This window comes from Curcuma longa, chromosome 3, assembly GCF_044706935.1.
Source record: "Curcuma longa cultivar G26 ecotype Majalengka, Jawa Barat chromosome 3, ITB_CL_G26_1.1, whole genome shotgun sequence".
NCBI classification, from domain to species: domain Eukaryota; kingdom Viridiplantae; phylum Streptophyta; class Magnoliopsida; order Zingiberales; family Zingiberaceae; genus Curcuma; species Curcuma longa.
The window spans coordinates 2,452,975-2,476,803 of NC_133863.1; the positions used below are offsets into that span (position 1 = coordinate 2,452,975).

Sequence of the window (23,829 nt, forward strand, 5' to 3'; positions counted from 1 at the left end):
ACGCAACGATAACGTCAACAACCGCACAAACCACCTCACATTACAGACGTATTAAAAACATTGGGGGTGATAGAATATTACGTATATTACAGATGTAAATTTAATATTTTGACAGATTCTCACCAGCTTCCATCTAAAAGACCGTCATAGTTGAGCTTTTATAAAATGCAGGTGTTACCATAAAGAAAACGGAATAGTCCAATGAAAATATACGAATACTACTCATCCGCAGTCCACTCACTGTGAGAATAAAGCCACGGCACGACATTAAAGCAACGACACGACATTACATGAGACAAACATAACCTCAAACAACCCTGAACCCAAATGGCTTTGCAGATTGCTGACGCGAAGGTATAGGAACCACCATTCCAAAAACTCTGCAGATTTCAACCACACGCTGGGACCCTCACATGATTCTGGATTGAACTTTCACATAGAAACACCAGCAGAACACAAGTTTGGAAAATGCCAAGTCCCTGCAGGATCCTCCACAAGTAGAGTAAGTTCTCTGTGATGATTGTAAAAGAATTTACTGCTGTTTGCAATCAGCAGGCCGATCACCTTGCTCGCCACCAACTCTCTGTATATCAAAGAACCATCATAATTAACCAAGAGAAGAATAGCGCATCAATTCATCAAAGGCACCATAAAATAAAGATGAATTTTCAACCCTGCTCCTTTTGCCCCGTGGTTGACTATAATACAATTGAGCAAATACAGCACATTATCTTTAACCCACAAAAATAATTTAAAAAAACAGGAAAGATTTAGAAATGAAATATAATACCTTTTTTGTGGACTTGGCTTCCCCTTTATCCTCTTCATCTTCATCCTCATCATCCTCATCTTCGTCATCCTCTTCATCTTCCTCTTCCTCATCTTCTTCCTCATCATTCTCTAGTTCTAGCTCATCATCGCCTTGCACAGCCTCCCCTGTGAACCATGAAACAGCATGGGGAATTATCTTGTCTTTAATCGCGGACCTGCAGATCAACACACTCACTATCAGCCAGGCAAATGAACAAGTGATTGCGCAAAGATGATTGAATCCTAGATCATGCAATTTAGAACAAGTAGAAAGTGGATAACATATATTTCCACAGATGTGGACGAGTACTGAGCTGCAACTTGACAACACAACTTACCCAATATCATAATCAGCTTCCATCTGACTCTGCAACTGCTCAGCCTGCCCAAAGAATAACGATGAAATAAGTTATGGTATTGCTCATTAACTTCTTTATCACTTTCTTTTTCAAATGGAAGAAAGACTTACAGTTTCTTCATCAATATCTGCATCATCTTCAGGTACTTCTGGTGGATTAAAAAAGTTAAAGAAGCTCTCACAATTCTCAGTTTTAGTTATGGGCTTGGCATTCTTTGAACCCTTCTTTGGCTTCTTTTTCAGAATCTTCTGAGTCAAGCACTTCCCTGGAAACCATTCAATCTCAGTCCTGGAGCAAAACCCAAAAGTTTGTGAATATTTAGAACTAACCATCAGAAGGCAACTTTTAGCAAACTAAATGAAAAATACATTACCCAATTGCTTTCTCCAAGATTGGTTCATCTTCATCAATCATGTGGTACGTTTTTGTCAGAACAGTGTTCTTGAAAAAGGGGTTGGTTTCAAAGAAAAATTCAAGTTTAAAACCCTTGGGTTCATTAATTCTGCACCACTTTATATCCTTTAGATATTTGAGAGCTTCCTCATCCCGCTCTTGAATCTGAATAAATTATTTCAGTTGACATTATATAGAGTAAATAATCAAGAAGACTGGGGAAGTGTAATTATACACACTACATTACCTCCTCTTCTAGCACTTCATTTGTTTTCATAGCAGTCAGCCAAAATCCAGGCACACCTTTTTCTGTGGCAAGGAGAAATTTTACAAAAAAGTGCACAAAATACAGCATAACATTTGAAACATAATATGTACGAAAAATTACCTTCACTAGCCTTAGTCGCAGATTCATCTCCAATACCTTCAACTTCAGCAATTCCATTTACAATCTCATACCTCTGGGATGAGCCAAAATACCCAAGTTAAACATAATGATTTATCAAACTATATCTAAATAACAAAATTTTAGCACTCAGTGTAAGGTCATCGCAGAGTATCTTACACACAAAAGTCGCTTGTACATCCAGTAATACAAAATTAGAGAGCATTGAAGGCCACTACAATTATACCTTAGTGTACAGTGGTTCATAAAGCTTCTGGTATTTAGCTTCAAGAGCAGCCCTTTCCTCGAAAAACTTAGCCTCAAATTCATCATGTTGGCTCTACAAAGTGAAAACATGAAAAGATGCTCCATCAGAATATAAGAGCATAAAAACCTTGTTTTGTTAGGTGTACATGGTAGATGCTTTGGCATAGAAAACTGCAGTTTGAGTGGAATTAGTAAATAGGTTATGATTGCAATCCTATATATTTTAATAAAAAATGGAGATGAGGCATTCATAATATTACAATTTACGCCTACATCAACATTTGTACAGCAATAAACAACAGAGAATGGGACAGTAGAAATGAAATCTCCCTTCCAAATGTGGGGTGTATGTTATAATACAGTTCTCTCTTTAGGAAACAGAGTGCATCCAACTTCACCTCTTGAAGGAATAAAGTATATGCTCATTCTTTCTGTATGTTATAAGTGACATTCAGCAAAATTTAGCCAACTTTGCTCGCTTGACAGAAGATATAAAAAAAAACAGTCCGACACATGAAGCTTCTGCCAATGCAGGTCCTACGGAAGGTGTACATAATTTTATCTTGCTTTGCAAGAGGCTATTTCTGAGACTCAAATCCGTGACCTCTAGGTCACACGACAACAACTTTACCATTACGCCAAGGCTCCCCTTCTCAACTTGTAAAACAAAGAAATTGTAAAACAAAGTTGATGATATAAATCAACTAATTTTGTTTAAAACAATAACCCAAGTAATGAACTAACAAATGATGATAAAAGATTGATGACCAAAACCTTCAAAAACATAAATGTGAGAAAAAAATATAAAGAATTCTGCAACCACACTCAATGGCACAGATCAAGATAACAGCAACAAGTCCAGTCAAGTAGCTTATCATTAATGTTTTCAGTTAACATTTGCATGAGATACAGAATACTATCTTTGGTCTTATCCATTGTAACTTCCAACTAACATTTGTCAGTTTATTTCAATATTGAATTCCATCAAACTGAAATAACAGGAAACTACAACTTCTTTTCTCTGAGTTCATATAAAGAATGGGAAATCTAAAACAAAAATTCAATACCAACAGTGGTAGCAACCAAAGTAGTATAAACGACATAGATTCATTTTACAGAATATGGTTCTAAAAACATAATCAACAATATCCATTACAGAATATGGTTCTAAAAACATAATCAACAATATCCATGGAGTTAATAACACAAAATATATGGAAAAGTAGGCTCGAAGGTGTCAATCAACATCATTTGTAAAACTAACAACCCAAGCTATCAAGCACAGAAATTATATTTAATATTTTCGTCCAAGTTATGCGTCCTTCTAATTGTGTGTATCACAAAGGCGACTTGTCTATTAATTGATTGGCAGGCAACAAGCAAGGAATTTCTTTTGCAATTCTTCATAATCAAACAGGCAAACCACGTATTGAATCCAAGTTCATAGTGGAGCAGAATAAAGGATATAAGCCTCAGACAGAAAGAATCAATAAGAAGGTAATCAAAATAAAACATCTCACTGAAGTCATCTTAATAGATCCTTAGTACATCAAAAAGAGGGGGGAGAAATAAGCACACTCTCAGAAAGAGTAAATCAACCTGGATCTCCCTCAGCACCTCGACGCGCTTCCTAATTACTGGGCTTAGCGTTTCCATTACACCAGCATGCTTCCCTGCAAGGCTCTGGAGCTTGTTCTGGGTTACAAAAAAAAAAACAGAAAAGACGTCAAGAAAACAAAAAAAGACATCACCCCCCTTCCCTAAAATATCAATAAAAGACATCACACCTTCAGCGCATCAACAAGACCAGCTCTATCCTCCGCACTCAAAGCTAACAGAAGAAAACAAAGGCGCAAATCAAACAACAGAATAAGAAATTTGCAAATCGATCGAATGCCAGCCAAGAAGTAAGAAAGGTTTGTGGAAGAAGAATACCTGCGCGGAGATCGGACACGTCGAGGCTGTTCTGTTGCTTGTCGTTGCTCATCGTCGCACTCCGCAGCGGCCGCTATCCTCGAGGCGAGAGGGTTCAGTAAAGCCCTAGGGCGGAAGTCAGAGGATACTTATATCGTTAATTTAGCAGTCAGTTAATCCAATATTCGTCATTTTTTTTTACAATTATATTCGTCATTTTACTAATCAATGAGCGATGGTCTTTGCCCCATTTCTACCCGATGTCATACCTGTTTTTCATTCATTAAATTTACGGGTCCCAGCATACTGGATACTGGTGTCATACCATCCGAGCCTGGTACAAAGTAGGACCGGTCTATTTTAATTAAAAATAAATAAATTTAAAGCTGAAAATAATATAAATATTTAAAATTATTTTTTATTAATAAATATTTGTCGAAATTATTTAATGACCTTTATTCCATTTTATAAAACTTCAAATAGAAAAGAGGAAATACAGAAACTTTTCACTGATCAAATATTTAAAAGATTACCCTGTTTTTCTTTTTCTCATATTGGGGAACAAATTCAGTCTCATTCCTTTTCCTGGTTCCGAGAAAAAATAACACCAATCCAATTGGGTGACAAGATCCAACAACAATCTAGTTTATGAGACAATGGTTGATTTTCTGATCTGTCTATGCTATAATTGTTCCTATCCACCACGAGTCCACGACCTTAGCAAGCAATCCTCTCCCCATGAACTCGTATATCCCTATCTCTGTTTCAGAACAAAAGAATAACAGATTGCTGATGTCTCTGCGCGGGAGAGCTTACAAGAAGGCCGTTCCGGCGAGGCCGTGGTGCAACAGATTATGGGCGATGGTATCTCTAGCCTGCATGGCACTCAGTGATCGGAGGCCGTTCTCCGGCGCCATTTCGACGTCCACCTGCTCGAACTCCAGATCAGCGTCCATCTTCTCCTTCCTCATCTCGCATATGTTGTGGAGCACGCAGCAAGCGCCGAGGAGCACCGGCAAGTCCAACAGCTTCACTTCCGTTCTCTTCTGCAGGCATCCCCACCTGCCCTTTAGCCTGGCGAAGGCCTGCTTCGCCACCCTGTGCAGGTCCCCAATCTTCTCATTGAAGGCGTGCTGCGCCCAAGTAAGGTTCCGTTGGGCGTATGGGACTAGCACCCAGTCCAGGAGAGGGTAGCTGACTCCGCCGACGACCCATTGGTGGCTCAATTGACCACCGTTCGCACGCTGGTAAAGCGCCGACTTCTCGAGCACCTGGTCGTCAGGCATGGAGCCTGGCCAGCCGATACAGACGTCAGTGAAGACGCCGTCAGGGTCGACCACGCCTTGGATAGTGACGGTGTATGACGTCTTCTGGTTGCGCTCCGTATGGCGGCGATTGAAGTAGGCCGCAACGCTGACCTTGGGGGCGATGACGGGGATGTGGGTCGTGTGCAATGCCCCCACCACATTGGGAATTCCTGAAAGAGCCTCGAACCGCGCGGAGGCGACGGCGGCGGCGGCTGGGGAGGGCCAGAAGAGCGACCGCGGCATTAGTACGTTGCGGATGGCGGTGCAGACCTCGAGGATGAGCTTGTGGCAGGTGGAGATTCCAAGTCCGAAGCGACGGGAGACAAGCCGGAGGGGCTCGCCGGTGGCGAGCCGCCACACGCACACAGCAACGCGCTGCCTGACGGGGATGGCGGCGCGGAGCGCCGTGTCCTCTTTCGCAATGGCATAACCGAGCTCCTCGCAGAGGAAATCGAAGGTGGAGCGGGACATCCGGAAAGCGCGCCGGAACTCCTCCTCTGGGAGATCCGGGTGGTTGTACCGGTCCCACCAATCCCGGCTCCGGTCCTTCACCCAAAGGCGGCGTGGATGGGCCTGCGCCGACGGAGCACGAATTGCCTGCGCAGGGGAACGCTCCTCCTCTGTGAAGTCGTCCGCCTGAGGCGGCGGGGAGGAGGAGGAGGAGGACTTGAACGCGACGAGCCGTGTCGGGAGAGGATCATCCACCCTGGGTCGTTTCTTGGAATTGTGCTCCATGGCCGGCAAGGGCGCCAAGGAAGTCTGAGGAGCGGAGGCGGCGGCGGTGATGTTGTCTTCGAAGAAGGAGTAGTAACAAGAGAAATCGTCGTCGTCCCAGGCCACGGAGGGGAAGAGCGGAGTACTCTGGTGGGCGGTCATGAAATGCGCGAGCGCAGAAGATTTGGCGATTTGGGGGTTTAGCATCGAATGCGCAGGGGGAGGTGATTTATATGTTGCGGCGGGAGTGCGAGAGGAGGCGCGTGCACGCGCTTGGATCGGTCTCAGTCTCCTTCGAGGAAGGACGGAAGAGACGAGATCAGAAGAAGGGACAGCGTGGCGTAACCGCGGCACGCGGATGTGTGGACCGGACCAAGAGGCCCGCATCGTGGCCGTCCGTTTGGAGGCAGGGGGACGGTTACGCCGGCTGCGGGCCCACCTGACGATTGGATAACCGAGTTGAGGGGGACGGCGGTCGTTGATTCCCAGACGAGTAGATAGACCGGGTCCCACCAACTGGGATGGGGAGAGGAGATTATATAATTGAAAGATTTTTTTGGCGATTTATGAAACACGTGGAGTGTGTGGCCGTTAGAGGAGGGTGAGAGGAAGCGTCCGATTTGGCGGATAGAGGAGGGTGATTTAATGCTCATAATGAAAAATTAATTAAAAAAAGAAAATTTAAAAATATATAACTTTTATATATTATAAATTGGGATCCTAGGTGGCACATACTCATTAAAATCATTTTTAAAAAATAAAAATAAAAGCCAGAGTACAAATGTGGCCGTGTCTGGGAATTTACCACAAGGGCTCGAAGAATGGTAGCCTTCAGCCCTAATTCAAAAGGGAATACGCCACCGACTCATCTCCTCGCCGCATCTCGCGTCGTCTGCCTGCCGGCGTGTCGCCTGTTCTCTCTCATCTCTGCTCCTCGTCCTACGTTTTCCTTTCTTCCATGACGTCGACGTCTCTCGCATGGCAATGGGTCATAGAAGCCCTAGCAAGGTTCGAGGAATTCGACATTTCCGTCCTCGGAGGTAACGCTATCTCTGTAGCTTTTTTTCTCCTCCAGCATCATGAATCGACTTTTGGGATTGAGTTCCTTCGTCTTTCCCATCCTTTTTCAGATTTTATATTGAAGAATCCGGTGTTATTAAATAGCGCTCCGAGCTTTGTCCGGGAAGCGATTTCTTTGAGGTTTTTGGAGGTACTTGTGAGCTTGCATAAGGAGAATTCTTCGGTATGGTATTCCGGTAGGGAGATCGATCCCAACCTTTCTTGCGAGGAAGTGCTTTGTCAGCAGACGAGGAAGGTACTTTCTTTTTCCTTCAGATTATAATTCATTCTGTTTGCTCGTATTTTGCCATGGTTGGACATTTTGTGGTAGGGATGCTATAGTTTGCATAGTTGTTTTATCTACTTTTTTTTAACGTTTCTCCTCTTGCCCGATCTATTACATATAGAAGAAAAGACCTTGTTTTCCCCGGCTGGCATAACATGCTATTTCATGATCTAATTCCAAATTTCTGACTTGGATAAATCAACCTAAATTGAAAACAATAATTGTTTTTCAATTGAAGTTTCATGTTGTTTAAGCAGATTTTAAGCACTATTTAGCATTTTTTATGGACTACTCATGTTAGATAATAGTCTGCATAATCCTTTAATATTTGATGGCTTGGGCTACAATACACGGGGTTTTAATGTATATAGCTACTGTGCTTCTAGTTGAATTGGTTTTGGTGAGAATTTATTTTGTGTGAAGTTTATCTGAAAATTTCCAACTACCGAAAAGAATAATATAAGATGCTGTTTAGGTGGTTCAAGTATGCATGTCTGAGAAATTTTATCTCCAATTGTTGAGGCAAGCCTACTCCTAGACAGGCGACGTTATTAATATTTTTGGTTTTGGACCTGATGTTAAGTGAATGTTGATGGTGAACCATCAGTGGTCTGAAAGGGTAAAAGGAGGATATCGAAGGAAATTGACCAGATAGATTTATCTTAGTCATCTCTAGCTCTTCCTAGTTGAAGTGCACTAAAATTGGGCAATTGATTTTAGGAACATTCTTTCAATAACAGCTGAGGGATTACTGTGCAGGTTGCTTCTTATGTCCACTTGAAATAAACTAGTTGCAAGCTCCTTCTTTGGCAGTATCCTTTGTTATGCTGTTTGATCGAACCTTTGCAGGTTACTTCACTTACACTGAATGCAACACCCTTGTTAAGGCATATATATTATATAAGAATTAAGTTTGAGCCAATATGAAGTATGCGAGTGTTTATTTACTTACCAGAGGTTTGGTCCATTGTGTGATTTTCAAAATTGGCTTGTCCAAGTTTGCCCTTGCAAACGAATGGCAAGATGATATCCTGCCATTCAACTGTATATTTCAATCAGAAACATTGAAAAAATGTTGCATGAGCAAAACTATGAGTTAGGTGACTTGAAATTGGTATGTTACATTCCAAATTAGAAAAACCAAACATTTAGTTGGTTCATATTCTGTTAAAACACTAAAGGACATAACAGAAAAGGTGAAAAAATCATAGATGAGAAGAGTGAAAGATTTGAGGGCGAAAATATTATGCATGGATTCTATCAATAACATATCTTCATGGCTGACATGTTGAAGGCCTTCCACCACCACTGAACAAAAGCTTGAACTGGCCTGGGGCTTATGTGCTCATTATAGGAGAAGAACATGATCACACTAGAAGCCCGAGTGCATAAGATAATGGGATTTGGGAAACATTGTGATACTTGTTAAATTATTTTGTTTCTCACATACTATGGATCCCATATTACCCCATTTAACTTGTTTAGATCAAAACATCATGTTTTGCAAGGTAAATACATTAAAATGAAAAAGAATTAGCAGATGGTGCAGATAGAATAGTTGGGGGTCTCGCTTCAAATAAAAACATATTAGTAGTTCATAGGCGATGGGGACATTGATGAGAATCCAATGTCTCATAAACCCAAGTTTTTCTTTGTAAGGTTGGTCTGCAAAGTGTAAGTCAGGCCGGACTTGGACTGAAAGGCATAGTGAATGGACATGTGAGATAATAATATGTAAATATGACATAAATACGTAAGTTCACAACAATAATTGGCCAGACATTATAGTAAATTAGTTATAATGAAATAATAGGAAAGATCACACATAATAAATATGAAATATTACAATTTCATTAATTATATAATTTATTAAAAACTGATTAGCTTTAAATATTACTAGTGATAGGGATATTTCCTTGTGTAAAGTTCAGTAGATATAGAATTCTTGTCATAAACACAAAGTAGTTGAGACTAACACGACATGTTGGCCTTGTCTCAAATGGATGGCCCTTTCCTTTTCGACTTTCTTTTTTTTTGCAATTTTAAGTGTAAAATAGATTATGAATATCTGAAAAACCAATCTGAATGTTTTTTTAATGATTATAATGATTTAGGAATTAGAGTGTGCTGAAATTTCATAGAACACTTGTTTTTTCCAGTAATACCATTGTTTGCCTTTTTAGTACATGTTTGGGATGGTTGGTACACTCTTACTCTAGGTTTAAAAGTTCATCTTGAATTTGGATTTTGGTCCCAGCAAGGATGAAATAATATCATGTTGTTTCGTTCCTACTGAGATATGGTGTTAATAACATTGATGAGGATGATGGTGTCATGATGTGAAATCGGAAAGGAGGCCAATAAAAGGAGTATAAGGAGTAGGGTGTGTGCATCTATTGTTGTGCTTACCTTGTTGAAATCCATTGTTGAGCTCTCAGCAACAGCGGGAGACTGCACAGTCGAGAAACTGCAGTTCACAGTCATTAAAATACCTAGCTTGCGGTCGTGGCTTGTGAATGGATTCATGTGGATCATGAAATTACAGAGGTTCGAGGTCAAGGAATATACCTTGTGGACCAACGCTTCTTGCAGAATCCAGGAAGACAGTCCACATCAGCCAGATTGTGTCTTTAAGTGTTTTGCGTGTTTGTCAGTGGGCAGAACAGTAAGTTACATTTGCGCCTAGTGGCACATAATGAAATTGAAAACCATGCTCTTTCGCCCTCCCTTCTAAAAGAATGTACTTTTTTATTTTTAATTCCCCGACAGTAATTTATTACTTGTCATTTGATTTATGCTTGGTATTTTAATGTTTCAGTTTGTTTTTATTGTTAATTTTCTCAACCTGACAGTTATATGCCTTGTTTAGTTTTGTCATGCGGTCAGATTGTTTAATCTTGGGAAGGATAGAGTAAAGGTTTTTAATGGTGAACTTCACAATTTTATCATCCAAAAGAAGGCTTCCTTCCCAAAAACATTTCTTGAAAAGGTTACCAATTCATTTTCTTCCCTTTAAACTACAGAAGGAACTTGTTCATGCTAACCATCTTATAGAGTTTTTGGTTATTGTCTCAGTTAAAGGAAAAAATTCTACAGGACAGATGCCCTGCTCTCTTACCATTGAAGGAAATGAGTGGTTTGCCGATTCAAAATATACCTGATGATGCTAAGTGCAATGCTTGTGATGGTTCTCAAAAGGCTAAGCAGCTTGGAATAAGCCTACAAGATGACCAAATTCAACAACTGGAGCAGAGTTCAGCTGCACAGAATATTGGAGACTCTGATAGATTCCTAGAAAAGAATAGTGTTGAAAATGAACACAATTATCAAAGAAGCAATGATTTCACTGAGGGCATAACGCCAAAGAGGATTAAGCTAAACTCTGATCATCAATTTTACCCAGGAATACATAATTCCGTTGTTTTTGCCCATGGAAGCAATGCTGCAGCATCCAGAGAAGTTACTTCAGAATCATTGCAGTGTTTGCTTAAGAAAAATGGTGCAGAAGCTGGGATTGTAAACACTGACGGTAATGATAAAACTAGCGTACAGAGTTCCTTCTGTGACTTTCTTACTCTAGAAAACAGTGGTGTTATTAGTGCTCAAGTTCCCCTCAGTGACAAGATTGTTGTGCAAGAAGATTCTAATGGTCTTGGATCCCATTTTCCCTTGGAAAGTTCTGTTGCCTGTGATGTTGGTGGTCATGCGAAGAAAGATTCTTCCTTTGAACAGCAACCTTGTGACAAAAATGTGAGTTTCCAAGAGACAGCTAAAAATGGAAGTAAAGAAAAGACGATTACGGTGTTTCATGAGAAAATCTGTTTGAACATTCAATCTAGTGTTACACCGGATATTGTAAGAGACAATCATCGCGCACTTGAAGGACTCTCTGACTTTGGACCAAATCATCATGAAGCCTTTGCTACTGAGAATTGCTATCTTCCACGCTTTCAAGCCAACATTACTGATGATTCTACTATTGGCGATTGCACTGAAGAAAGTTTGTGTATAAAGTGCAATAAAGGTGGTGAATTGTTGAATTGTAGCAACACTGATTGCTTGATTTCTGTTCATGAAGCCTGTTTGGGATCATCACCACAGTTTGAGACGTCAGGACTTTTCTATTGCCCCTTTTGTCTATGTGACAGAGCTGCTATTGCTTATAGGAAAGCTAAAGAAAGTTATCTTCAAAAAAGGAAATTTCTTTCAGTATTTGTTGGTGGAGATTTTGCTTCTAAGCATCAAAAGATGTTTTCATCAACTGCTCTTGAAGGAAAAAAACAATCTATTGAAAATTCACCTGTCCTAGTAAATGGCAACTCAAGTGAGTCTACTAGGGATCAGCCAGTTGTAACTTCAATAGAACCTGATGAACAAACTCGACAAGTAGTAGTTCCACAGTCTCGTGTTAACTGCAAGTTAATATGTCAAAGAGGGAGCCCTGCAGACATAAATGATGGCATGATTGTATGTGAAGATGCACCTACCATTCAAAATGATAATGTTGCCCTCAACAAAGTGGATGTTGTACATACATGCAGTAACACTGACCTTGTTGAGGTCACAAAGAACCAGCAGCCAGATGACCCTCATGCTCCCACCAATACTATTCATGTACCTTGCCCAGAAGATCCATGCGATGCTAGACAGGCTCATCATGTCAGGCAAGGTGCAGCTGACATTGTTGGCAATTCATGTGGTCAGTTAAATGTCAAATCATGTCTGTTTAGAAGGGTTGATCCGAGAGACACAAGTTCACTTGAGAATGAACAGGGCCGACAAGCAGATAATGGATATGCTTGTGATAAGAGCCAAGTGTTGCTCTGTCACAAAGTGAATCAGGAAGAGTGTAAGGAGCATGGATGCTTCTCATATCATCCAAGCATAAGTGATAACACCATTTTATGTGGAGTTAAGTCTCTCATTCAGAATGTTAAGGATAATTTAAGCAGAGGGGATATTAATCCAGGTAATAATGGTGAACAGATCATTATTGGGGAGAATCAGCAACGTGGAGAACCTATTTTTACTGCTGATATTGACCTACCTGATCCATGTGTTAAATATCCTCATGATGTCCAGAAAGGTAACTTTGAGATTGTTGGCAATTTATGTGACCCACCCAATGTCGAGTCAAGTCAGTTGGAGCGACTAAATGAAATTTCAGCAGAAGCTAATAAACAAGCTCCACAAGCTGATTCAAATATGGTAGACTCTTGGAAAGCTTCTCATACTACAACAAATGTAGATGATAGCAAGATTGTGTGCAAAGTTGTACCTCTCCTTCAGAATGTTAATACTGACCTCGATGAAGAGGATCCATTGCCATGCAATACTGAAGAACAGATAGATGTGGAAAAGGACAAGCAATTAGAAGAGCTTGCTGTTGCTTGTAACGATCATTTTACTTTTCCACGGGATTCATCTGATGCTAGATATGTTGATGATGCTGAGCAAGGTGATGTTAGGATGATTAATTACCACAATAAGGTAGAAGCACACAATGAAGAAGAAGATGAAAATGCAGAGAAAATATCAAATCCATCACATAGAAACAGATTTTCTGCGCGCAAGTGTAAAAGGTGGTATTATTGAGTCTTGCAATAAGTGTTATGTTTTGTTAATTCCACGCTTGTCATTCTTTTCATGCTGCAATTATTTAAATGAATATTTTTATTTAAGTAGCTGTGACTTTTTGTAATTGCCCTTATTTTGAATTAGCATGTTGGTTTCCAGATCTCAGTAGTGATTTCCTTGTTTTGCAGATCACAGCCAATGGTCCTTAGTCAACGGCGGAGATTTCTTTGGACCAGAGAGGAAGTAGAAGTTCTCAAGGTATACATTCTCTAAGGTTGCTACTAGAAAATCTAGTTGACATTGTCAATCAGTTTGGTGTCATTTGCCTCATCTCATGTGTTACTATCTCTACTGTTTGCTATGTTATTAGTTAAAGATCATCGTAGTTTCTGCAGTAATCTTTAGTTAGTTTTATTTATGTTGCCTAGTATTCTTTTTTTCTAATTTTGGAGCCAAACGACAATTGTGTTATTCAGAAGTGTGTATACTTGTGCAGGAAGCAATTCATAAGTTTGGTAAAAAATCTAAAGGTAACATCTCGTGGATTAAAATTTTAGAATATGGCCGTCATATATTCCATGAGTCTCGTGAACCAAAGGATCTTAGAGAAAAATGGAAGAATCTTATGAAAAAGGAGGCTTTGAGTACTGGGACTCCATGACTGTCAACTTGTAAGTAGCAAATGTTGCATAGTTGTTATTTTGGGCTTAACTAACTTTTTAAAGCCAAAAGAGTTAGTGGTAGTGCAACTGCAATCTTTTGTTGTCATATATTGGAACAGTAGCGTGTGATCTCCTTTTGATATAATGTAATGAAAATATCTTGTTTGATAATCATTAGTCTGTTGTGTGTTGCAAGTGGTTGGTAACTTTAGCAAGCCTTTGCCTCTTTATGAAAAAAAGAAATCTTGCCCTAAGCTACAATCCTAGCATCATGAGCTGCATGTCGTCGGAGCACTGATCACCGCACACAAACAAATGGATGGCAAGCCGTTGCGAGTGCTTCACAGGCTACATTGTGAAGAAGAGATACTCGTACTAAAAGCTGAAAAGGTGATATTCTACTCTTTGCAAGTTTATCTTTCCAGTAACTCTGTCTTTATCTGTCTTACGGGTGTTTAGCTGTGGCTATGCAATGGCAAGTCGCCAGAGCCAATACTCGACTGTAAAAAAAAATAAATGAACCATCGTGAAGGAGAAAAAGTTGCAAAGAAGGAAGATGCTTTTATCAAAAGGGTATTTTCTTTTCTTTCTAAATTATCCCTCCAGTTTGTCTTACATTTCATGATTTGTATATTGCCTCTCCTCTCAAGATAATAATGTGGATCATATTTGTATCTAATATGTACCCTAGATCTCAATGTTGTTGCTCTAAAACTGCAGATATACTTTCTCTTCTGCTATAAAATCTGTAGCATTTGCCAACTGGGAAAAATTGTCATTTTAATTGCCGTGCTCTTTGTTTTGACGGTCTCATCTGAAAGAAGTGTCAACTATGAGGCAATTCACAGTCCTGCACTATAGGAAGAAATGGCATGGGTTGCCAATTGGACCTTGCATGCATCGGTGGGATCGAGAGTAGGGCTGTAAATGAGCTATATAGAATCAAAGTTTATGGTGTTTTAAATTTATTTGATAAGATATTTGAGTTTATGTTTTATGAGTTTCAATCTGATTTAAATTTGGTTTGTTTAAATGTTATCGAATTTTAAATTTAAATTTATTTAAAATTTTTATATGTTAAATTAATGTGATTGGTTATTGAGTTTAATAATATAAATTTATTTATTTATTTTAATTAATTATTTATTTAATATATTGATAAATATTATTCATGAACATTGAATATATATATGTTTATTTTTTTTAATTTAATGAATTATTTAAATTTATTTAATTATTTGTGTATATTGAATAAATATAAATAAGTTTTTACTCGAATATCAAATTTGTTTATAAATATTTGAGTTGTTTATAAATATTGATTGGGTTAGGGCAATAGGCCTAAGTGGATAGAGTGCGTCGGTTTGTTCAACCAATTAGCTGATGTAGTTGGTCTAAATAAGATGGACAAGTCAATTAACGTAGTGTAGTTACGTAGGATGATTCAGGTGGGATCAATAGAATATTTGTATCAGATACTCCAATCTAACAGAGTAAAGTTCATTGGCTAGCTCACATGAGCCATTCGTCCAGTTTTTCTAATTTTTTAAAAACAAATTAAAATATTTTTATAAATAAATTAATAAACCTCTATCCTTAGCTTTCGTTGTAGATCACAATCACATGCTATCTTCTGTCGGGAAGATTCGTGGAAGCCCATCCGTTCGAAAATGTGGCTAAATGTGTCATTTAGCCACGCTACCCTTCGTTTTGACCAACCAACAGAAGACATACGAGTCGACCCAAAATCTAATATAAATGTCCACATCCCTAAAATAGCAATGCATCCAAAATTGTTCAGTCCACAAATAAATGAAGAATTAAGTCCGTCCGTCTCGGACACGATACAATTGGTTTTCTCAGATTCGATTAAAACTTTTGATTAATAAAATTAGAAAATTTAAAATCTTAATTAAATTATCTGAAATAATTATTAAAAAATTAAAATTACAAAATAATCGAATTAAAATTTTAAATTTGATCATTAATTAATTAATTAATTGAATTGAATTTTTATTTATTTTAATGGGTATGGATATGGATATGGTAGGAAGGATGAAATATGGATTTTTTTCAGCCAACTTTCGGTCACCTGCACAGTTGAACGTGTCATATGTTCCACGGCTTCTGCAATTATATTAATGTACTAACCTCGAGTTTCTCAAGTATTCGATTTAATAATCGCTTTACTTTTTAATTTATTATTAACTTTTTTTTAAAAAAAAATATCTTCCCTTTTGAATGCCAAATTAATTGGCTTAAAATCAAACTCGCTTGGTTAAGCAACCATTAGACGGCCACAACTGGCAACCAGTTTAGTAGCAATATCACTTTACCGTTCAACCAAGCAATTGTGATTTAGGCACAAATTTGCATTCAAATTAACTACGATTTCATAGCTAACACGCCTATATATTAAGTGGCCGCGAGCCAACTACTTGATCAATTATATATTATCTATTGAGTAAATTTAAAGTTATATTCAAAAAAATCGATAAAATGTACGATTTGAATGTTTGAGAAGCAAATCACACGTTAAAAATTGTAACATTGACACCTAAGAATCAAAGTATCTATAGTTTTAATTAGTCTCCTCTTGTTAAATCTTTCTTAGCGTTGTTCTTTGGAGAGGACCCCAATTTATGTAATTATTGGCTTTAATTATTGCAAAAATTGGCGTGCAAGAGAGGGAATGATAAATTGCTTGATAATAGTACACATCTATATCAACTTAATTGATAAACAATCAAAATAAACTTAATTGAATTTAATGGCATTTTTGTAATTAGAGGTGCGTTGCAGGTGCAGGCGACCCCAATTTTGTCGCAGCCATGCCGATGAAGAGCACAGATCGGATTAAGTGGAATCGTGGACGGCGGATTTAAATCCGCATGTAGTGATTTATGAGCACCGTAGCTTCGAGAGTAATTTGACGGAGGGCTATGTGGTCGTCGAGTTGACAGCGTGAGGGTATATAAATTAGAAAGGGCACTTCGCATCGGCGAGAAAACCGCTTGTCTTCGGAATTTGGAAAAGGGTAAAGGAAGGTCCGTTGGAGGGGTCGAGAAGGAAAGGTCGCCAGGAGAAGGCCGAAGGGATCGGCGAGGAGAGCAGGCGGTGGTTCGTTTGGGAAGAGAAAGCCGGCCGACTGTCTCCTTGCTTCTCCAAGCGTCGCGTTCATCCGGAGGTTTGGCGAATATGTTTTTCTTCCGTTTTGTTGTTTTTCTTTTCCCGGCATTCCGTTTTCTGTTAGATTCTTCCTCCTCACGGAATCAATCTGCAAAGTGTGGCTCCGGGCCAGGGATTTTCGATTTTGTGGAATCAAGGAATCTAGGTTTGGGTTTGGGATGACTCTTGCCTCTCTTTTTTTTTTTCACGAGTTTCTTGTTTATTAAAAGAGGGATTCAATAGAAGGCGTCTCTTTTTGGGGGGATGGTTCTTTAGCCTCTTTTCCTTTGCCTGTATTGAGCTATTGAAATCTACTGACGTAGAGGTGCATCTCTTTCTGAAAGTATTTATTTTTGTCGAATTTGTTGCGGTTTCTTTTGCTCAAAGATTAAAGTAGTTTTTGTTTTTTGCTTTTTTCCCACCAAGTTGTCGATTGAATTATTTAGCGAATGCTGATTATACTGACCCCAAGCTTTTCCCTCTTTTTCTAGAGAAAAAAGTTCTGTCATTTAGATTTAGTTGATTAACAACCGTTTTTCTTATCGTTTTTGTTCTAAAAATTTAAGCTTTATGAGATGCCGATGAAATTCCTTATTAATATCTTATAATCGGTTTCCCAGGTCTGTTCTTCAGTTTGGTTTAAGCAGGAGAAGTACTTCAACTTTTAGCTTTCATCATGGTTGCGTCTGTGGCTGCTTCTGCTTTCTTTCCGGCTCCCTCGTCCTCGTCTGTGGCGTCATGTAAAGCATCAAGGTCCATTAATGAAACTCCTGAAAGTTTGAGCGTCCGAGGCATTGTAGCCAAGCCTGCCTCGTCATCTGGAGCTCTGCAGGTTAAGGCCCATGCCCAAGCACCTCCTAAGGTCAATGGAACAAAAGTCAGCCTGAAAGTTGAATCCCAGATCAACGAAGAAGCTCCCTCAGCTCCAAGGACATTCTACAACCAGTTGCCAGACTGGAGTTTTCTTTTTGCTGCCGTAACTACTATCTTTTTGGCTGCAGAGAAACAATTTACACTTGTTGACTGGAAGCCCAAGCGGCCTGACATGCTTGCCGATGCATTTGGCCTCGGGAAGATGATGCAGGATGGCATGGTGTTCAGACAGAATTTCTCCATTCGGTCATATGAAATAGGGGCAGATCGAACAGCTTCTATAGAGACCTTGATGAACCATCTACAGGTTCGGTTTGGTGGTGGATGATTGCTTGATTCTCTTTCGTTTTAGCTTTCATTATTCGAATTTTAGTATTTGTCATACATACTCTGCAGGAAACTGCTCTGAACCATGTAAGAAGTGCTGGGTTAATGGGTGCTGGCTTTGGTTCAACTCCTGAAATGACTAAGAGAAATTTGATTTGGGTTGTTACCAAGATGCAGGTCCTTGTAGAACAATATCCTTCCTGGTATATTATCTTTCCATGTCAAATCTTCTTGTTGTTGTTTTCCTTTTTTTCTACAAAAAAGTCGTGGTATTTCCTAAGTTAATGAGAGAAAATTCCTTTTGTCCTCCATTGTTTGTTTTGCAATGGTTGTTTTTTCCTGCATAGTACCAAATTGTCGTTTCAGTTCTTGTCACACACTTCCATTCTTCATACATTGAATTCATTACAGAAGTTCAAACGAAAATTGGTTGTGGTCATACTTGTTGTTACTTTGCTTCAATAGTGTCTTTGTGCCTATACTCAACATTTTTTTTCATTTATTGTTTATTTTGGATTGGAGCCTTTTTCAGGGAAGATGTTGTTCAAGTAGATACATGGGTGGCTCCATCTGGCAAAAATGGTATGCGCCGTGATTGGCATGTTCGGGACTATCAAACTGGCCAAACGGTTCTGAGAGCTACTAGGTTTGTTTCTGTGTATACCTTACATTATGACATTTTTTTTTAGATTCACAGCAAATTTTTGCTATTTCAGTGACTTGAAATTTCTTTTTTGGAAATTTGATGTGGCTAATGTGGTTTCCTTTTGACCTTCACATGCAGTGTGTGGGTAATGATCAACAAACAGACTAGGAGATTGTCAAAAATTCCAGATGAAGTCCGTGCAGAAATAGGATCCTATTTTATGGACCATGATCCCATAATAGATGATGATGGCAGAAAACTTTCAAAGCTTGAAGATGATACTGCAGATTATGTTCGAACAGGGCTAAATGTAAGTCTGTGATATGCATCTTACTCTCATATGTTTAAAAAGTCCCTGAATGTGCTGTAAATATTGTGTTGTTGTCGAATGCAGCCTCGATGGGGTGATTTGGATGTCAATCAACATGTTAACAATGTTAAATACATTGGTTGGATCCTTGAGGTAATTTATTTTATGCTACAGTTATTTATTTGAAATATTAATTCATATTTTGAAGACACCACGATTATATTGTTTTTTTGAAATGTTTCCAGTATATTATTATGAATCTGTTTTTGATGTTCATGCTTACTGATGGAGTATATGACATTGTGGTTGAAATTATCCTATTGAGTATTTATCACTAGTGTGCTATTTTACCATCTGATACTGTCTTAATCTCACTGGCACACAAATTCTCAAACAACCGAGTGTCAAATTTTTGTTGGTTAACTTTTACTGAATTGCTAGGATAATCTTCTCATCTCTTAAAAGTTGATGAAACATCTCAATCCTATCTGTTTGACAGCACATGGTGTTGGTCCATTTAGTACCACTGCAGCATCACATGTTTCCTCTCTTTTCTCCTATTCTCACAACATCCTGTGCCTGCATTGCTGTATCAGACTTTAAAAAAAAAATCAATTATTGAATGATGTTAAATTTTCTTAATAGTACTATCCACTTGTATCTAATAATGTCACTTTGTTGTGGGCCTGCTAATCATTTTGCAACGGCATGGATTAATCAAAAATGATGTTTTTTTTGTGTGTTTGCAGAGCGCGCCAATTTCAATCCTGGAGAGCCATGAGCTCGCAGGCATAACGATGGAGTATAGGAGGGAGTGCGGGAAGGACAGCGTGCTGCAATCGCTGACATCCATCTCCGGCGACAGCGGTGACCATGGGTTTGATTGTCAGCATCTTCTACGGTTAGAGAGTGGGGCAGAGATTTTGAGGGCACGGACGGAGTGGAGGTCCAAGCGTGCCCATGTTCCGTGATATGCAACATGGGATTGTTTGCATACTGTTCTACTTTACAGCCAGTTTTTGACACAAGTTTCTTTGGCATCTTGCTCTTGAAATGCAAATATCCTAATGTTGTAGTGTAAACGAGAAGGCAACGTTGTTACCCCGCGTGTATTATTAATTGATTTTTGTTTTGATTTGCATACCCTTCTACCGTTTTATATCGATCCTGTCTAGTTTTCATCTCTGGATTGTGTCTACACTTGTGCATGAAAGCTTTGTAACAAAACATCTGCCTTTGGATTCACATGGCGGTTCAGAGACAAGAGCATCAAAACTGCACTGCAGCCAAATTCAAACGTTCATAGGAAATCCTATAAAGGACTCCTTGTAGCCACTGGATTGTGACAGATTTAATTTGGATTGAAACGACAAAATCCTTTCATAAAATTTGCATAAAATTTGCATTCAATTTACAATGGTTTGACCTACGTACATATTTATAATTCTATGGACATAAGTCGAGTCAGCTCTTTCTATCTATTTGCACATATTGGTGAACAATAACTTAAGGGAGGTGAACCTACGCAAACAGTTGGATGCCCCTTTTCAATTATTGTTAAAGGGGGTGCTAAAGGCGATAACATGGGATATTGACTTCATGGCCATGCGAACTGATTCTTTATACATGCATGCTCTATGCAGCCGACGGCTATTTGTAAACTTACATGACCAAAGATTCACGCATGGTTCATTAACAGGGGAGACCACTAAAGAAGGATGTGCTTAATAATTGAGCTTTTTTCCTTCCTTTTTAACAAGATTTAGGTCGATATATAGGAATCCTGTAAAGTCGAGACAATGTGGATGCCTGATTCCTCCAAATCAAAGCTTCAATTATGATCAAACCCCTACTAATTAATCCGATATATATTAAACATATATGAGAGAACGAAGGGGGGCCGTACTACATACTTCCCTGGAATGAAATCAACAATTGTTTGCACGAATAAATTTTATTCTCAATTATGTTAATTGATGCCCATGGATGGAAGTATAAAAGCCAGGGGAACTCGAGCAAGAGCAGCATCCGACGATCTTCTTCTCCATCGATGAGCAGCATGAGGCGGCAGCCAGGGGACTGGGACTGCGGGTCATGCCGCCACCACAACTTCAGCTGGCGCGACTCCTGCCAGCAATGCGGTGCCGTGAAATCGACCGACGGCGACTCCTCCGACTACGCCGCCGCCAACTTCCGGCCCGGCGACTGGTATTGCCTCTGCGGTGGCCATAACTTCGCGAGTCGATCGAGCTGCCACTTCTGCGGTGCACCCTGCAACTGCTCTGCCATTAACATGATCTACAACGGCGGCTGCAATGACGTGCTTGGCTCGGGAAGTACTGCGGAACACGGACCTGGCAGCGGGTGGAAGCCTGGGGATTGGCTGTGCACCAGGTGCATGCATGCATGTTTTGGAGTTTAATTAATTAATTAATTAGCTCATCATTAGTTTAATTTGCACAAGACGATATGATAGAAGAATTTAATCAACGAAGAAATTAATTAAACGATCGATATATATAATTAAATTAACATCATGTGCGCAGGTCGGGCTGCAACCAGCACAACTTCGCAAGCAGGAAGCTGTGCTATCGATGCAAGGCACCAAAAGGAATGCAAGAGACGACGACGGCCATGTGAGATGAGAAGATCTATCGATCGAACAATGGAAATTAACGTTAATTATTATAAAGCTAGCTAGCTTACTAGATAATTATAAGATCGACGACTCGACTCTAAGAGTAAAATAATTAAAAAGGAGCATCGTGATCGAGCTTTCATCTGTATGTCTGCGCATGAATTATATATAGAATCATGTCTAAGATGTTGGTATCCATATCCACTGGTTGACTTGATCGAGGAAAAGAATCAATTGAAGGCAAAGGAAAATAAATTACTTAAATTTATTTATTTAATTGATTTTTTATATATTTAAAAAATATAAATAAATTTTTATTAAATTGATGGAGGGTGTTCACGGGAGCTAAGATGATGATGTTTAACGTAGAAATTAATTACAATAAAGATTTTTATTTGACTGGCTCGCTATTCCGACGTGTACAGAAGAATAGAGCACGGTTCGTTTGGAAATAAGACAAAGTCAGATAATAATAATAATAATAATAATAATAATAATAATAATTGTGACCAAAACCCTACGGCTATTCTCGTTAACGTTTTCATCACCGTGATTTTCTGTTTATTTTAAGGCTCTTCGTCTTCGCCAAGACTTGCATTGGATCAGAAACGAGGCGCAAATCCATCCGCCTGAAGCGGTTAAAGCCCCTCTCTCTCTCTCTCTCTCTCTCTCTCTACAGCTTTGTTCCCTTCCTCTCACTCCAACTTCTTCCTCTTTTTGCGCTCACTGCGCCGCCTTCGATCGCCTGGTCTCTCGATCTCCCCTGCTACACGGCGCACATCAGATCTCGCAAGACGCCCCGCTGCAAGCTCATTTAATCTCTTTGTTTCTGGTAAGGGAGGGCCTCCGATCGATCTCAAATTAATGTGAGAAATGATTTCTTATCTTCGTGTCTCGATCCGATGCGCTTGAGCGTGTTACGAACTAAGAGATTTGAAAAAGGTACGCTATAATATCTCGAATCTCCATTGATGCTTTCCATTAACTCTAGCGAGCGTATTTGCCTCTGATTCTAATACTTTCTGCGTTTTTCAAGAATTAATCACCGCCGGCGATGTCAACCCACTCCCCTTGCGCCGCGTGCAAATGCCTGCGGCGGAAGTGCACGCCGGCGTGCGTCTTCGCGCCGCACTTTCCCCCGGACGATCCCGGGAAGTTCGCGTACGTGCACAAGGTTTTCGGGGCGAGCAACGTCGGAAAGATCCTCCGAGACCTGCCCCCGTCGCAGAGGGAGCTCGCCGCCAACTCGCTGGCCTACGAGGCGCAGGCGAGGCTGCAGGACCCCATCTATGGTTGCGTCGGCTACATCTCGTTCCTCCAGCAAAAGCTAAACTATGTGCAACGCCAGCTCTACGAAGCCAAGAAGGAGCTCTCCACCTACATTGGCCCCGCCACCCTTGGCCCGTTCTTCGCCCATGGCCCCCCTGGCTCCGACTTGCCGTACGGCGTCCCTGTGATGGGCGTTGGGATGGGTCTCGGTATCGGCGCGCAGAATGCGGCGGCCGCACACCACCACGCCCAAAATTTTATACATGAACCTCCCCCGCCGCCGCCGCCGCCTCCCGAGTCGATGGAGGCGCAGCAAATTGGCATGGCCGTGGCAACAGATATGATGACGAGGTACGACCAGCAACAGGAACTCGCGAGATTTGACGGTCAGAGGGGATTTGAGCAGATGGGTGGTGGCCCGTTAATGGAGTTTCTTCCGGCGCAAGAATTCCAGAGTGATTTTGTGCAACAACAGTATTACACCGAGCGGCAGCAGCCTGCGGGCGAGGATAGGAGTGGCAGCGGCCGTCCGTCTGGAACGTCCGTTCAAGAAATAAGAAAGACAGATGGTTAGTTAGCTAGCTAGCTAGCTACCCCGAAAAATCTTTCTCTTGAATTAACCAGAGATGGATCATCTTGAAAGGTATAAACATCAACCAATTTTACCAGCTTGCCTCTCGAATCGAGTTCTTTCTCGGATGAACAAGCGTTTACTTATCAAACTTTTGAGTCATTACACAACTGCATCAACTGAGCTTTATTGCATCGCTGTCCCCTCTTTCTCCGTATCGGTGAGTCTTGGTGACAGAAAAAGGTTCTTTCTATTGTTTTACTTTTGGATTGGTGTTGACATATCTTTGTCGTT

The 23,829-nt window shown here is 40.0% G+C and overlaps 5 protein-coding genes across 7 annotated transcripts; 4 read left to right on the plus strand and 1 right to left on the minus strand.

Annotated features, from left to right (window-relative positions):
- Positions 1 to 132: 132 nt before the first annotated feature.
- Positions 133 to 4,461, minus strand: LOC141824228 (nucleosome assembly protein 1;2-like). Its single transcript, XM_074711474.1, has 11 exons — positions 4,150 to 4,461; positions 4,002 to 4,045; positions 3,814 to 3,909; positions 2,195 to 2,287; positions 1,951 to 2,023; positions 1,810 to 1,871; positions 1,543 to 1,727; positions 1,280 to 1,457; positions 1,149 to 1,192; positions 791 to 986; positions 133 to 583 (listed from the first exon to the last, which is right to left on the minus strand). The coding sequence occupies exons 1-11, from the start codon at positions 4,199 to 4,201 to the stop codon at positions 533 to 535; spliced, it is 1,074 nt and encodes a 357-aa protein (XP_074567575.1). The 5' UTR covers positions 4,202 to 4,461; the 3' UTR covers positions 133 to 532.
- Positions 4,462 to 6,970: 2,509 nt separating this feature from the next.
- LOC141824191 (uncharacterized) lies at positions 6,971 to 14,521 on the plus strand. Of its 3 annotated transcripts, XR_012601425.1 has the most exons (7): positions 6,971 to 7,189; positions 7,280 to 7,464; positions 10,364 to 10,483; positions 10,549 to 13,076; positions 13,260 to 13,329; positions 13,568 to 14,123; positions 14,214 to 14,521. XR_012601425.1 is itself a non-coding variant. In XM_074711435.1 (6 exons), the coding sequence occupies exons 1-6, from the start codon at positions 7,108 to 7,110 to the stop codon at positions 13,730 to 13,732; spliced, it is 3,150 nt and encodes a 1,049-aa protein (XP_074567536.1). In that variant the 5' UTR covers positions 6,971 to 7,107; the 3' UTR covers positions 13,733 to 14,521. The 3 variants fall into 3 exon arrangements, 2 of the variants coding, with proteins under 2 accessions (XP_074567536.1, XP_074567537.1); XM_074711435.1 differs by having other exon boundaries at positions 13,568 to 14,521; XM_074711436.1 differs by having other exon boundaries at positions 10,570 to 13,076; positions 13,568 to 14,521.
- A 2,238-nt stretch (positions 14,522 to 16,759) lies between these two features.
- Positions 16,760 to 20,198, plus strand: LOC141823942 (palmitoyl-acyl carrier protein thioesterase, chloroplastic-like). The gene is made up of 7 exons (XM_074711152.1): positions 16,760 to 16,920; positions 17,522 to 18,081; positions 18,171 to 18,304; positions 18,634 to 18,747; positions 18,886 to 19,057; positions 19,142 to 19,210; positions 19,807 to 20,198. Exons 2-7 carry the CDS (start codon positions 17,578 to 17,580, stop codon positions 20,026 to 20,028), a joined length of 1,215 nt encoding a protein of 404 aa, XP_074567253.1. The 5' UTR covers positions 16,760 to 16,920; positions 17,522 to 17,577; the 3' UTR covers positions 20,029 to 20,198.
- An 880-nt stretch (positions 20,199 to 21,078) lies between these two features.
- Positions 21,079 to 21,881, plus strand: LOC141825633 (RNA-binding protein involved in heterochromatin assembly dri1-like). Its single transcript, XM_074713019.1, has 2 exons — positions 21,079 to 21,451; positions 21,604 to 21,881. Exons 1-2 carry the CDS (start codon positions 21,108 to 21,110, stop codon positions 21,695 to 21,697), a joined length of 438 nt encoding a protein of 145 aa, XP_074569120.1. The 5' UTR covers positions 21,079 to 21,107; the 3' UTR covers positions 21,698 to 21,881.
- Positions 21,882 to 22,749: 868 nt separating this feature from the next.
- LOC141823022 (uncharacterized) lies at positions 22,750 to 23,538 on the plus strand. The gene has a single exon (XM_074710300.1). The coding sequence runs from the start codon at positions 22,750 to 22,752 to the stop codon at positions 23,536 to 23,538; it is 789 nt and encodes a 262-aa protein (XP_074566401.1).
- Positions 23,539 to 23,829: the final 291 nt, after the last annotated feature.

Coding starts and splice junctions, on each gene's coding strand:
- LOC141824228 (XM_074711474.1), bottom strand. CDS start 4,201: ATGAGCAACGACAAGCAACAGAACAGCCTCGACGTGTCCGATCTCCGC. Junction 3,910..4,001: donor GTCTTGTTGATGCGCTGAAG/GTGTGATGTCTT, acceptor TTTGTAACCCAG/AACAAGCTCCAGAGCCTTGC. Junction 1,728..1,809: donor ATGAAGTGCTAGAAGAGGAG/GTAATGTAGTGT, acceptor TAATTTATTCAG/ATTCAAGAGCGGGATGAGGA.
- LOC141823942 (XM_074711152.1), top strand. CDS start 17,578: ATGGTTGCGTCTGTGGCTGCTTCTGCTTTCTTTCCGGCTCCCTCGTCC. Junction 18,082..18,170: donor CCTTGATGAACCATCTACAG/GTTCGGTTTGGT, acceptor CATACTCTGCAG/GAAACTGCTCTGAACCATGT. Junction 19,211..19,806: donor ACATTGGTTGGATCCTTGAG/GTAATTTATTTT, acceptor GTGTGTTTGCAG/AGCGCGCCAATTTCAATCCT.
- LOC141824191 (XM_074711435.1), top strand. CDS start 7,108: ATGACGTCGACGTCTCTCGCATGGCAATGGGTCATAGAAGCCCTAGCA. Junction 7,190..7,279: donor CGACATTTCCGTCCTCGGAG/GTAACGCTATCT, acceptor ATCCTTTTTCAG/ATTTTATATTGAAGAATCCG. Junction 7,465..10,363: donor TTTGTCAGCAGACGAGGAAG/GTACTTTCTTTT, acceptor TGCCTTGTTTAG/TTTTGTCATGCGGTCAGATT.
- LOC141825633 (XM_074713019.1), top strand. CDS start 21,108: ATGAGCAGCATGAGGCGGCAGCCAGGGGACTGGGACTGCGGGTCATGC. Junction 21,452..21,603: donor GGGGATTGGCTGTGCACCAG/GTGCATGCATGC, acceptor TCATGTGCGCAG/GTCGGGCTGCAACCAGCACA.
- LOC141823022 (XM_074710300.1), top strand. CDS start 22,750: ATGTCAACCCACTCCCCTTGCGCCGCGTGCAAATGCCTGCGGCGGAAG.